This window comes from Schistocerca cancellata, chromosome 8, assembly GCF_023864275.1.
Source record: "Schistocerca cancellata isolate TAMUIC-IGC-003103 chromosome 8, iqSchCanc2.1, whole genome shotgun sequence".
NCBI lineage: Eukaryota > Metazoa > Arthropoda > Insecta > Orthoptera > Acrididae > Schistocerca > Schistocerca cancellata.
Genome location: NC_064633.1, coordinates 187,592,581 through 187,607,772, shown reverse-complemented (window position 1 = coordinate 187,607,772; position 15,192 = coordinate 187,592,581). Strand labels below are relative to the sequence as shown.

The following is a 15,192-nucleotide window of genomic DNA, read 5'->3' as shown; positions in this document are numbered from 1 at the left end:
GTCAGAAGTTGAAAATATTTTTAATAATCATTTTCTAAATGTTGTGGATATAGTAGGATCCAGGTGTTCATTAGAAGATGCTAGGCTGTTAATGGAAGAGGCCATACCTATGCAATTTGATACAATTGAAATCTCACCCACTTCTCCCTCTGAAATTAAGAAAATAATAAACTTGCTTAAAAGCAAAAACTCACATGGAATTGATGGCATTTCCAGCAAAATACTAAAAGCTTGTTCTCAACAGATAAGTAAGATTCTCAGCCACCTGTGTAATAGCTCTCTGGAACAGGGCATTTTCCCTGATAGACTGAAATATGCTATTGTTATACCTTTGCATAAAAAGGGGGATAGATCTGATGTCAACAATTACCGTCCAATCTCCCTTCTAACAGCTTTATCCAAAATTTTTGAGAAAGTAATGTATTCAAGAGTAGCTTCACATATCTGTAAAAATGAAGTACTAACAAAATGTCAGTTTGGTTTCCAGAAAGGTTTTTCAACAGAAAATGCCATATATGCTTTCACCAGTCAAATTTTGAATGATCTGAATAACCGAAAACCACCCATTGGGATTTTTTGTGATCTCTCAAAGGCTTTTGATTGTGTAAATCATGAAATTCTGCTAGACAAGCTCAAGTATTGTGGCATGAGTGGGACAGTGCACAAATGGTTTAATTCGTACCTAACTGGAAGAGTGCAGAAAGTTGAAATAAGTAGTTCTCGTAACATGCAAAGATCAGCACATTCCTCAAACTGGGGAACTATCAAGAATGGGGTTCCACAAGGGTCAGTCTTGGGTCCTTTATTGTTCTTATTATATATTAATGACTTGCCATTCTATATTCATGAAGAGGCAAAGTTAGTTCTCTTTGCTGATGATACAAGTATAGTAATCACACCTGAGAAACAAGAATTATCTGATGAAATTGTCAATACTGTCTTTCAGAAAATTACTAAGTGGTTCCTTGTAAACGGACTCTCACTGAATTTTGATAAGACACAGTACATACAGTTCCGTACAGTGAATGGTATGACGCCATTAATAAATATAGACCTTAATCAGAAGCATATAGCTAAGGTAGAACATTCCAAATTTTTAGGTATGTCCATTGATGAGAGATTAAACTGGAAGAAACACATTGATGATCTGCTGAAACGTTTGAGTTCAGCTACTTATGCAATAAGGGTCATTGCAAATTTTGGTGATAAACATCTTAGTAAATTAGCTTACTACGCCTATTTTCACTCATTGCTTTCATATGGCATCATATTTTGGGGTAATTCATCACTGAGGAATAAAGTATTTATTGCACAAAAGCGTGTAATCAGAATAATAGCTGGAGTCCACCCAAGATCATCCTGCAGACATTTATTTAAGGATCTAGGGATATTCACAGTAGCTTCTCAGTATATATACTCTCTTATGAAATTTGTGATTAACAACCAAACCCAATTCAAAAGTAATAGCAGTGTGCATAACTACAATACTAGGAGAAAGGATGATCTTCACTATTCAAGATTAAATCTAACTTTGGCACAGAAAGGGGTGAATTATACTGGCACTAAAGTCTTCGGTCACTTACCAAATAGTATCAAAAGTCTGACAGATAACCAACAAGTATTTAAGAAGAAATTAAAAGAATTTCTGAATGACAACTCCTTCTACTCCATAGAGGAATTTTTAGATATAAATTAAGAAAAAAAAATATTAAAAAATAAAAAAAAATAAAAATAAAAATAAAAATAAAAAAATAAAAATAAAAAATAAATAAAAATAAAAAAACACACAAAAGAATAAAGTTGTTATATTAACTTAAGTATGTTGTTAAATTAACCTAATTATGTCATGTATTGGAAAACTCGACTCGTTCCACATCATTACGAAATATCGTATTCATGATCCATGGAACTAGGATTAATCTAATCTAATCTAATCTAATCTAATCTAATCTGTGCTATGGTTTTCATATCTTCTGCTGTTGACTCTTGATGAACTTTCCTTGTGATGTCATCCGTAACTGCGTTCAAGAGCACTGGTGAGAGAACACTTCCTTGTCAGACCCTTCTACCTGTTCTAAACAATTTTGAATTTTTGTCATTTATTATAACACAGTTCAGGCACTTGTTCTACATATTTCTGATTCTGAATTGCATTCTTTTTGACAGTTCCAGTCTACTCAGACCTTGCTTATCTCTTCGCATCTAACAGTGTCATAAGCTGTTCTCCCATTTTCTTTCTTTTGGTATCCTATGTAGGTTAGCCCCCCTGCTCTCCAAAATTTACTTTGTCTTATATCTGGTAGCTTCTAGATGAAACCAGTAGTAGATAAGGTGAAGCCTGTGCTGCCTCAATTGTCTTGTCACAAAATGATGATGTTAACAGTCCTTCAGTTTGAGGATGAAGGGAATGAGGTAAATCTGAAACACTTGAGTTAACTTTGAAGCAAGCTAAGACTCATATAATTTTCATTAAGTTGTAGGAGTCAAGTTGTTCCTAATACTGTTTCTCAGATGTGAGTGGAGTTAGTGTATTTATTGCATGTCTTTTATCTGCAGGATTCAGAAAGTGAAGATGATTCTGATGATAGAAGTGCAAGACGTAAAAGTACAAGAAAGTCTGCTTCCTCAACACCAAAGCCAACAAAGCTCCGAGAGGATATGCCATTGAAGAAACGCTTACATGCACTATTTAAATGCCTTATTGACTATGTAGTAAGTTTTCATTGCTGTTATAGGTCATTGTAATAATTGCTATACTTGAGAACTTACTTTAAAGTAATGCAATATTTTGCAGCATGAAGATGGACGTCAGCCAGTTCTTATGTTCATGGAGAAACCATCAAAGAAACTGTATCCTGACTACTTTCAAGTAATAGCAGAGCCAATAGATATGCTGACAATTGAAGCAAATATAAAGAACGAAAAATACAATTCAGAAGAGGAAATTATTGCAGATTTCAAAGTAATTTGTTTGGATTTGATAGTGTCTTCTCAATGTGTAATTCATTACTCAGAAATGTTTGATGTTGACCAATCATAATCACTTACCAGTAAGCTGCTTCAGATTTCATAGTTTTTGGGTTTAAAGAATGATTTAAATTTTATGCTTTCAGCTTATGTTTAACAATTGCCGTCAATACAATGAAGAAGGCTCAATGATATATGAGGACGCAAATAAACTAGAAGAAGTTCTGATGGAAAAGGTGAAGGAACTAGGAGCCTTACAAGAGAGTGTAAAGAAGACACCTAGAGTGTAAGATATAATTTTTGACGTGTTGCCTATAGTGTTAAACTTCCATAAAATGTAGTGTATATAAATGTGAATTTAAATTTGAATAGAATAGTAGATAATTTTTTTTACAAGTTTAGTCAAAGAAAATGAGATTACAATGTGGAGCATAGTGCACTGTAAGTCATGCCGTTGTTGTTACTGGATAATATTTTAGATTTATCGAGTGGCACATTTTCCCAATGTTTATGTTACAGATATCTTCTTGATGGGATCTGTCTGTTTATCTCGATTTTTTTTACCTTGAATAATGTCTACATTGTGAGAAGTTCAATCAAATTTGATCAACTTGGTAGCAGCTGACAAGCAGCATACTACAGATTCATTATATTCAACAGCAAAAAAATCATGTGGAAAGTTAGTCTCAAAAAATATGATGATGGTGCAGCAAATATTTGTATTTGCTAAACGTTTTCAACTACCAATGATTGCCTTAGAACTGGGAACTATTTGAGTCGACACATCTGAATTCATTACACTTCGAAAAGTATTTTCCTTGTCTCATTTTTCATATAACTGTAGGTGAGCTCTACCTTTTTATTCAACCAACAGAATACAAGAACTCATCTGTCATAAACTTACTGCCCATCACCTCTGGCTGATTGATTTTGATGAAATGAAATGTATTCTAAGTACATTGTTCAAGGCCAGAAAATGTTTGTGCTCTAATATTTGCAGACTAATCATTTCTTTTAATAATGCAAGCAGTCTTATATCTTTCTTTCTTTTCTGTGGATATAAACTGGTTCAATGAAGTAAGGTGATCAGTTCTTGGACAGCGAGTCTACACATCCTGCTGATAGACATTTTAGTGTTCTGATTTTATAGTTTGTAGAGTATACTTAAGGCATTTTTTTCTATGCCTCATTGTTGTTGTTTCAGTAAAGTGTGGTGTATTTAGTGTGTACAGGCCACTAGTATTTGCAGAAATGTTTGAGTAAACCCATGGTTTCAGAAAAGGTATGCACATAGGCTTTAACTTCTTGTGTAATTGGATTGATGGTTACTGCTACAGAACTTACTTTGGCGCATATTCGTGTGTTGTTTGTTTTAGTTGTAAAATTGGTTTTTTGATGATCATACTAGGTTATAAACATGTTAATGGGATTGAACATCTGAATTGCGGAAAACCCGCCGAAGACTTAAAGAAAATGTGTTTTTGTCGGTTTTAACAGGGCTATTTTCCCCACAGCAAAAGACGGAGTGACATTTTGGAAGTAAAGATTCTTTTGCCACAAAATAGTATGTCTGTTAAGGAAAAAGTATTTTTGTGTGGTAGGACATCTCTCACATCAGAGCAACATAGCAGGAAGGTTGATAGTGTTCAGTTAAATAACAACTAGCACCTGCAAACCATAGAAATGATTGTAATGTGGACTGCATCAAGTTAAGTGTCAAAAAGCAAATGTTGGGACTGCATCAAGTTAAGTGTCAAAAAGCAAATGTTGACCTCGTGTTTTGTACACAGAGATATCCTTATAAGGAACCAGGTCAAGAAGAGAAAGAGATACTGGAAGAAAGGACAGACAGCAGGGGGGGTGTTAGTCAGTAGAAAGAGGGTGCAATGACTTGGAGGTAAACCATGTTCTGGTACAGGAAGTATCTATAGACTGGGAAATGTGAGACTGCAATTACAATATGCCAACAATATGTTGAAGGCTGATGGATGGCAAGAGTTACTGATTACAAACAACATCCTTTTGTGCAGTATAGGACTGAAATCGCATGTTAACAGGGAAATAGTAACCATAAAATTAAGGGGGTATACTACAACCTGGCTGTTCTATAGCTCCTTTCAATGGTTCAGGCAGTAAATAATAAGATCATCTAGTGTTTGTTCATGGATATTGTCCTTTGACAGATACTTATTAATACTGGGGGGGGGGGGGGGGGGGAATTATTTTTCTTTTTATTTCTTCAACTTGAAGTACTGTTTGTAGTTCTTTATACGTTACAGATGGTTCTGAATCATCTACCTTTTCTTGATTTTATTTGCCGTAAAATATTTTATCACCTACATTTTCATCATGAGACAATTTTTTAAAGAACTTTTATCATTCTCATAATCATAGTCTTTTGTCATCTATTTTGTTACCAGCTGAGAAACCCGGTGTTACCCAGATATTTACTTACAGCTGTACCCAAGGCTTCATAGATGGGGAATTTATTTTTGGACTTTCAAACCTTCTTTGTATACAACATTTGAACTAGGATGATTAAGGACATTAATGAAGATCTTGCTTGCTTCACTGACACGGAAGAGAGCCACGTAGCATTGGCTGTGCAAAAAGCAACAGACACTAAGGTCCATGCATGCAGCATCTGGACTTGGCCTTTGTTTATGGTCCCACTATAATGTAAGCTCACCGGGAGTTGTGCATGACAAATTGTTAGTGGTAAGCAGGATTCGGGGTATAAAAACTCACTTGCCTTCACCACTTCCCATAAATATTTCAGCTTCTATGATGATACATTGGAGAGAAGTAGCTTTAAGCCTGTATGAGTGAAAGTTCCTGACAAGTGAGATAATGGTTGATGCTCTTGATCAGAGTTAAGTCACACTGCACTTTTGGAAGGAGTTCCCAAAGAGTGAGTTAAAGTCTGATGTTCTAAAGCCACAGCAATTCCTGCATCATGGTCTTCATTTGATTATTGAGTCCACTTAATCCTGAGATTTCAGCCATTGTGGTGGACACAGAAAGACTTACTGTTTTCTAGGAATTTATATTCGCTAAAAAAAAATCAAAATGTAATTAGACACCCAGAACACAAGGAATTTTCAATCAATTTGTTTTCGCTAACAAAGAATATAAATAAAAGCTATTGTGAGAACCAAAGTAGTGCTGTTCAGTTTTTAATACACAAAGCGAAATCTGTGGATCCTTGTATTGTAGACAAGTAAATTTGCTTTTAGTTTGTATTTGTAAAGGTAAGATTGCAGTACTTAATTCTGTCACTGACTTAACTTCTGAATATACATCTGTAACTGAGTTTGCTACTAAGCTGAGAAGACAATTTTAGATAAAACTTCAAATTATGATGTCCTTTTTTCTGTGTTCTGATTTTGATGAAATAAAGTGTGTGTGTTCCTTGCCCCAAACCATGTTAAAATTACCTGTGTAAACTTCATGAAAATCCATCTAGTAATTTTGCAGTTTAGTGTGCTCCGTGTAGTTTGGTGTGGTTTCACTTTTTGCACATCACATTATTTCTTTGGTCTTGGTCTCTGTTACTGACTGCTTCTTCATCTCAGTTACATTAATTTTTCTTTGGATTTACAACTTGTGCTTCACCAAGTATCTTTTGCTCCTTGATATGTCTTAAAATACTTGGTCAACATTAGCAGAATTCTTGCCACAATTTATGACAGCTGTGGCCCAGTATTAATGTTTCTTTTTCTTCTTCTTCTTCTTTTTCTTCTTCTTTTTTCTTTGCCCTATTCAAAACGTGGTATTAGCACTCTTAGTGTGGACCAGCAGTGACTTGACCCGTATCTGATGCCATAAACTCAGTTGGAAAAGCTGTTAGGAATCTGAATTCCATCAAAATCTACCCTCATTAGATTTTATGGTATGCCCTATTTAAAATTTAGTGTTTAGATTTGCTTTTGATGAGAGGCTGATTTTTGCAGTGTGGTTGTCTCTCACACAAAAGCTAACTATTCACAAAGGGTATTTTTTGTCTCAGAAGTGGGCAGTTCAACCAGCCTGTGGTATTAGATGGTGAACCTCTTGTCAATCCATGTTCAGGAGTCTGGAAATTCACACATTGGCCTCTTAGTGTATATTTTCTTTCATGTAATTTCTTGTTAACACTATGAGTTTAGTCCCAAGAATTAGCAGCTTTCACTCAGTTAATACTAGACAGATACAAAACCTGCATTTGGAGCGCACCTCCTTGACTCATGTGCAGGAACGTGTGCAGTGTTCTGGTGCATCCATTTTCGAGAAGCTACCACAAGAATTAAAAAATCTTGGCAGTAACCCACACAGTTTCAAGTCTAAATTGAAGAGTTTCCTCATGGCACACCCCAATTCTGTTGGGGAGCTCCTGACAAAAAATTAAGGAAATTCTTATGTTCTGTTGTTGATCACATTAGTGTGTACTCAGCAGCTTGTCATCTGCACAGGACTTATGTTAATTTTATTTTATCTATTATTAATTTTTCTGATGTTAATTTATGTACTGACTCATTCCATGACCATGGAGACTTGCTCCTCAATTTGCCCATACGGAACTAGGTGTATAAAATAAAAATAAAATAAATCACTTACAGGACGAAACCCAGGAAGGTCAGCAATGCAACAGCATTATCACAAAAATTACGTATGTTTTATGATGCCATCAGAGACTACAAAGATCCTAAGAACAGACAACTGAGCTTAATCTTCCAGAAATTACCCTCAAAGACTGTAAGTTGTTACTCTTTTCAGTATGACAAATAAATGCAGTGTTGTTGAGAATGTGGATGCCTGAATGTGTTACGGTTGTTTCAGGAGTACCCAGATTACTATGAGGTAATCAAGAATCCAATGGATCTGGAAAAAATTGCTCAAAAACTTAAAACCAATCAGTATGAAAGTATTGAGGCAATGTCAAGTGATTTTGTTTTGATGTTTGACAATGCTTGCAAGTACAACGAACCTGACTCTCAGATATACAAGGTAGTGTATTGGTGACATTTTAAAACCCAATGTTAGTCAATTCTGGGCGTGGTACTGAGAACCATAATGTAGTATATACCTTGTGCAGTGCTTTGATTACATAAGATTATATGGGAAATTTTAAGATTTGACTGATCTTTTTCTGTGTTTATTTTAAATATTCTTTAAATTATGAACAGAAATTTGAATACCATGTTTCAGAATTCTAATGGGATCAGTTTGTAACAGTTCTGGAATTTAGTTGGATTTAATTTAAAACATTTCTTAAATTCTGACGCGTTTAATGTACAACAGTTAGTGTAATAGGCCAAAATGTGATTTCATATTAATATACCTCTTAAAAGTTCTGAACTCGTATGGTGTGGTTTGTTGAAGTTTAGTGACAAACAATTGGCTAAGAACCATTTATTAATGTTCATGAAAATTTTGGTAACTGATCTTTCTAAACATAAATTTCATTTGCTATTTAATGCAATATTTGAATCATCTGCAAACATACCACACTTCGACTGTTACTGATGGAACATCATAGAGATACACTAGAAAAAGTTAAGGGCGCTTTGATGGAACCTTGTTGGACTTGCAGGACTCTTTCCAATTGACACCCTTTGGTTTCTACCAGAGAGAAAAGAATTGAACCATTTTGCAGCATTTGCTGTTGCACCATAATTTAATGAAAAGGATATTGTGATTTACATAGTCAAGCACTGTCGACAGATCAAAAAAATATACCAGTATCCTGTAAATCATTATTTAATGAATTAAATGCATTCTCATTGTGTATGTATATAGCCCTCTCAATAATGGAGCTCTTTAGAAATCTGAACTGTAACTTTGGACAATATATTATTCATACTCAGATGGTTAAGAAGCCGATTGGATGGAAATATGACAATAGTTCTCTATCTCCTTTCTTATAAGAAGGCTTAACTTCAGTATATTTCAACCATTTGGAAAATGTTCCAGTAATAAATGAGTGGTTGTACAAGTAACTTAATGTGTTACTGTACTCAGAAGAACACTCTATAACTAACTTTGCTCATAGTTTGTCATAACCGTTAGAAGTATCAAAGGTCACATTCCTATTTCTGAAATGATTTGTAATGGTTGGTCTGATATATTCCTTGGCAGCATATACCAAACCTAACAACCCTGTCTTTTCAGTAACTTGAAATGTATGTGAATAGGGTACTGATTAGAAAAGACATGGACAATGTTACGCAGAAAAGAAATATTCCTGTTAAACCGTAACACACTTATTTGGCAGAGTCGTTTTATTTTTTCTCTCCCATTTTTTTAAAGGTAATTTGGTACATTAGTAACCCTAGTAAGAAATCAACACTTGATTAACAGTAATCAAATCACTGGATCGATTTACTGATCTCAGTTATTCCTGCCATTATTTAAATTTTAATTAAAAGGTATCAGTGAAAAAAAGATAGAATTAAGTAAAATCTAGTCTGTTTTAATGAAAATTGGCTGTAGTGAATCTTTCAGTATTCAGTGTGAATTTATGTAAAACTTAACTAAACAGATAAAACTTAGGACAGTGAAAGCATTACTTCCAACTGATTAAAAAATAAATAAATAATACACAAGCTTGTGATTATAGAACATACATGTGCAACTATGCTCTGCAAATCACCATGGAGTGCATAGCAGATGATTCATCCCATTGTACCAGTTCTTACAGTTTCTTCCTGTTTCATTAACATATATAGCACGATCGAATGCCTCTTCATGTGCTTAATTATTCTAATTTCGTCCTCACAATCCCTGTGTGAGTGGTATATAGGGGTTTGTTGTTCATTCCTATAGTATTCATTTCTATTACATCTGTTACACAGTGAAAAAATTCAATAATAAGAAATGCATATACGAAGTTGGTGAATGAACTGTCTTCCATATGAAGGAGTGAATGGCACTTGTCCAGTGGTTAATAGGAGCCAGCTTAATACAGACAAGGAATCACCCAACATTCAGCTTATTATAACGTAGGGAAAGAAACAAGTTACCAGAATGGCACTAACAACTCGCAATAGATACATTAGATTTGTGGAAACAAAACAGACAACAAAATTTTACCACGAATTCAGAAACTGACTGCTGGAGATATTGCCATAAAACAGTCAAATAAATGTAATTAATTGCTTGCCAGTCTTCAAAGGTACACACTATTTCATTAGGGAAGCAGACTAGCATGGAGGAAATAAATCGCAGAGCAGGCAACGGGCATTACAAGAACACAAGAGTTTGAACACAGTCAGTATTTTTTCAGAGACAGATGCTGACCAGTTTCAATTATGGTGGCACAAATCCAACATTTAAGATTCCAAAGCACTCTCTTTACAGAGATCATGCACGAGGATTCATGGAACGTGCAGTGCGCTCCAGAGTGACTTGGTTCGAGAACAAGTTTAATCATCCAAGCAATAGTTTGTCCCACATCAAGAAGTGGCACTTGTACCAGTGTGTTGCTGTCCAGCCATTTTTCCATCTACCAACTGCTGTCCTGGTTTCCTAAAAGGGAAGTGACCAAAACTCCCCCTTGCAGACTTGGGTGGCACTAACTACACACTTCCTGCCAGGTCCCTATTGTCCACATGGTGACCATGGAAAACATATGTGCAACAATGATGTGAAGTATCTCTTGTTGGCACCAGAATCAAACCAAGCCACAACACGGCTCGAAATCCCCCCTTAATCTAGTATCTGGGGCTTGGGGTAATTTGACTGAACTTCCTGAATGCCTACCTCTCCACATTCATGATTTGGCTTAGGTGGACCATCACAGTTTTATTGATGGCTGTGCTCTGTGCTCAAAAAGTGACTGGGCTCAGCAATTCATTATTTTATACGGACGTTTAAAATGGGCCAGCAGTTTTTTGTACCTTCCTGCTCTGGGCATGAAAGTTCTTTTCAAACGCTAGGTCTCCCAGCCTGAGCAGAGCTGGTTGCCTTCCCTAATTATACCTCCTGTGGTATGGAAACCAAATATTTTTTAGGCACTGGCTCAATCCCTTTTAATCAATTTGGGGTTGATCTTGTCCAACAACAGATCATTATGTTCCAAACATTAGCAGTTGGTGAGTTAACCAGATAAGCCATCATTAATGTAGGTGGGATTGTCTTATAGCTTCATCGACTGCCAAGTTAAAAAGCAAAATTAAGCCAACTCAAGAACCTGTCCCAGTTGACTTGTGAATTTCTGTAGTAAATAACTAATGCAGATTTAAGGTTCCTATTCACCCTCTCCACAAATGAAAGCTGTAGGTAATAAGGAACAGTGGTGATGCAGGAGATCTCATTACCCCAAAAAAAAAAAAAAACAACCTTATGGAACTACCTAGATACAAATATCGGCACATTGACACTGGCGAGCATCTTAGGTGGCCCGAATCGAGAAAATTCTAAAAGATTTTGATTGGTTATTTCAATGGCCATTCCTAGGCTGGGAAATAATCAAACAAATCGACTGGACTGAAGACGTTGATCATTATTGAAGTATACCTATTCCTGTTTTTAGTCCAGATAAGTGGTCCCAAATAATCAACAATTAATTTGTCCATGAAACTCTCCTTGCAGCTTGAACATAATAGCCCCTGACGGGCATTCGGATTAGGCTTGGCTGTGTTGCATTCCATGCACTGAGTGATTAACCTTCTTATATACGATTACAAAGTAGGCCAGGTTAGGGGTTCTTCAGCATTTTGGATAGTTTTACTAAGTTCCCAAATATCCACCACACAAGGACCGGAAAAATAGCAGAAGACTGCCAGAACCAGTTGTTTAGGCAAACAACTCTTTGGTTTGCCTTTGTGCTAAGTGCGGTAACATAACAGCCCTTTATTTAACTGGTATCTGTCCACTGACATACCTTCATTTGATTACCACCAAATTTCCTCAAGGATTTGTACTCCTGTTTATCAGTTAAATTTTCAAATAAGGCAGGAATCTCTGGTAAAACAGCAATGATTGCTCCATCTTCTTCACAGTTCTCCATGGCAGTGTGTTCCCCTTCAAATGTTCTGCTCAACACTTCAGCCACTACTTTGTTTGAGTCTGTAATGTGCTTTCCACAGAACTGGGAGGCAGAAATATGGATTACACAATGGGCTGTTCTACCTGTCTTCTGAGGCTTGGTGAGGAACCTGTACAAGGCATGGTTGTCTGTTTTGAGCTTGAAATGTTTTTGCTCTAGATAGAAAAGGACTTTCTGTAGTCCAAACAACACCATGAAGGCCTCCAGTTCATAGATTGAATATTTCATCTCCGCTTCATTCAAACACCTTGACTAGTAAGCATTCAGTCACCAATCTCCTTCCTGCTCCTGTAGAACTACTGCTGCTACCCCAAATTGCACACATCAGTCTGAAGAATAAACTCTTTCTCAAAATCTGGAATTCTCAACAGTGATGCATTACTGAGTGCTCCCTTGAGTGCGTCAGGGGTTGCCTGCTGGTTCTCGGGCCATCAGAAGGCGATTCCTTCCATACAGAGCTGGTTTAAAGGAACAGCAACTTGAGCAAAGTCGGAATGAATTTTTGAAAAAATTGATCATGTCGATAAATCTGGTACCCCTCTTTTATCCTTAGGATGTGCTTGCTCACAAACGGCCTTGCTTCAAGTGATCAAGATGTTCCTCAGAGGTGTTATAATAATCAAAAGCATCATCCAAATAATTATATACAAATTAAAATTTGAACTCTCCAAATATTGAGGCCAATAAATAGGTGTGGAAGGCCGTACTGATCACTAAACTAAAGAGGACACAGGTAAATTCCAATTGATATAGAAGGCTGTGAGAGGCTCGAATCTTTCCTTTGGAGTACCCGATAGTGTGCCTGATTTAAGTCAAAATACAGTAAAGTAACATGCTCTCAGAAACAATTCTGATCAGGTAGTGGGACTGATTTTCTAACAATCTTTTGATTTTTCCTTTGGTAATCAATGACTGGTCAGTACCATGCTTTTCTTCTCTTACAGACCATGTGGAGGAATGATCACACTATCCTCCAACAATTGCTTCAGAATTTTCTGTATACAGACACATGATCCGTGAGCTGGATGTCATATTCTATCTTGTTGGTTACTCTTTGGCGCTCAGTGAGCACAGCTGGGAATTGCTCTAACCAGTACAGGATGTGTTGGACTTGCTCAACTTCCAAACGATCTAATTGAAAATCCATCGCGTACCCTTAGACAGCATTAACGCCACGATCTAGACAGTGTTCACACGACCAATATGTGCTCTGAGGAAAAAATTTAAAAAAGGATCTTCTTCTGGCATAATCAAAAATACAGTGACTGTTTGTTATGGAATCCCAACCAAAAATAATGCATGAAGATAGGTCCTTTGCAACTAGGAGGGAAATTTTCAGACTTTGACACTAACTCGTATCTTTCCCATCAACGGCAGCTCTCTGTTGTTAACTATTTGACATCGTTCTCTAATTAGCTGCAAGGCAGGAAATTTACACAGATCTGTTATGACTTTGATACCACTGATAATCCATCAAGTAGCAACTACTCCCTGAATCAAGCAAACTGCAAACCCATTCCTTGTTGATGAGCATGCAAACAAAAGGAAGATTGCTCTTAACCCCTTTAATTTTATTACAACTCCTTCACGGTCTACCTTTTTGCTGATGCAGTCAGCTGTTCTTAATATTTGGGCCTCTGGCCATATGTTCCATAGCAAAGTGCCCTGGTTAGTTACAACAAAAACAATTTCTCTAACTGGGTACTCCCTGTTTACTGCCTTGTTGTTACGAATAGACAGACCTCACTGGTTTCACTTCACAATTATTAACAAACCCCCCCCCCCCCCCCCCCCTGCAGCTGAAAACCTGCCATGTTGGCCACCATCTGATCCAGCTCTCGAAAGCTACCGGGTTTACCACACAATCCTGGGGACCCATGTCCTCTAAGATATTGTTAATCGTATTTCGCCTCAGTAGTTTATAACCACTGATCCAGCCTAATGCTGTGAATTTCCTCCATGTACCGAGTGAAACTTTCGTTGCAAACCTGATCTCTAAAATGACATTTGTTATTTTACTCATTTCTGCACCTACTGGGTGAATTTTTGCAAGCGAACCTCTTGTGTAGGCCCTTCATTGAATCTTGTTTGTGTATAACTTGAGCCACTAATCCTCTGTCTACCTTTAGTCAAAAGATAAATAGTCTGGAGCACAAAGAAATGTGACATTTGAAGAATGTCAGCTTGATGCTGTAACTTCACAGCTAGCTACAGAAATTGTATGGTTTCCTCCTCAGACCTGCTCCGCCATATTAGGCAAGGTCCTAATGGATGTGGTTTGTTGTTGCCTTCCTCCAACCTTAATGGTGATTGATGATGATGATGATGATGATGATGATGATGAAGACGACACAACAACACTCAGTCATTTCAGCACAGGTGAAAATCCTGGTCGCCACCGGGAATCGAACTTCCCCATGCTCGGGAAGTGAGAGCGCTACTACGAGCTGTGGACTTAGACTCTATAGATAAAACTGTTATTCTCTCTAATAATTTAGCTGTTGGGTTAGGAAGCTTATTAAAATCCACATTCTCATATCACCACTGTTTGGCACAACCTGATGATCTTCACCGTAGTTATTCTCATCCTCCGCTCCTTCCTGCGCAAGCAAGCCATCACTTAAGGTTTGAAGTTCTGATACTGTATCTCGTAGAATTTCCAGTATCAGAACCTTCTCCCTATCAAGATTATTCTGGGACAAATCCTGATTGAATACACACTAGATACTTAGGATATGGACATTGCCTTGTAAGATCTCAATATTTGCTTGCACTGCAGAAAGGAATTGAGAGCAAAGATTAGCTACACCTGCTCGCTATTGCCCTGTTTAAGCCGCTGCAGTGGACAGTTCAAAGTGTCACACAGTCAATTTGTAAGTTTTGCAATGTGTTTCTTGGTAGCTTGATTTGTCTTCTAACCCATACTGTAAGAATTGTAGAATTGTTAAACACGCATTTCCCAGAGACATTTGTTCCCCCCTCCCCTTTCCCCTCCACATACACACACACACACACACACACACACACACACTCTCTGTCTCTCTCTTTGATACAATAGTAATCCTTATACGAAATAAACTCATCATTAACGATAATCAAATCACCAGACCAATTTACTGAACTCATTTGATACTGCCTTTATCATAATTTGAGCTAAAAGGTTTTGGCTGAAACAAAAGATAGAAATAAGAAAATGT

General features: G+C 36.8%; 1 protein-coding gene across 10 annotated transcripts in view; it reads left to right on the top strand.

Moving 5' to 3' along the window:
* LOC126095313 (protein polybromo-1) overlaps positions 1 to 15,192 on the top strand; it is a 326,966-nt gene that overhangs the window by 124,976 nt on the left and 186,798 nt on the right. For all 10 annotated transcript variants that reach the window (XR_007521952.1, XM_049910108.1, XM_049910110.1 and 7 more), the window contains exons 12-16: positions 2,557 to 2,712; positions 2,795 to 2,962; positions 3,114 to 3,253; positions 7,566 to 7,701; positions 7,786 to 7,953. Coding sequence is in view for 9 of the 10 variants with exons in the window: in XM_049910108.1 (XP_049766065.1) it covers positions 2,557 to 2,712; positions 2,795 to 2,962; positions 3,114 to 3,253; positions 7,566 to 7,701; positions 7,786 to 7,953 (768 nt within the window). In the remaining variant the exon portion in view is untranslated. The remainder of the gene's footprint in view (positions 1 to 2,556; positions 2,713 to 2,794; positions 2,963 to 3,113; positions 3,254 to 7,565; positions 7,702 to 7,785; positions 7,954 to 15,192) is intronic.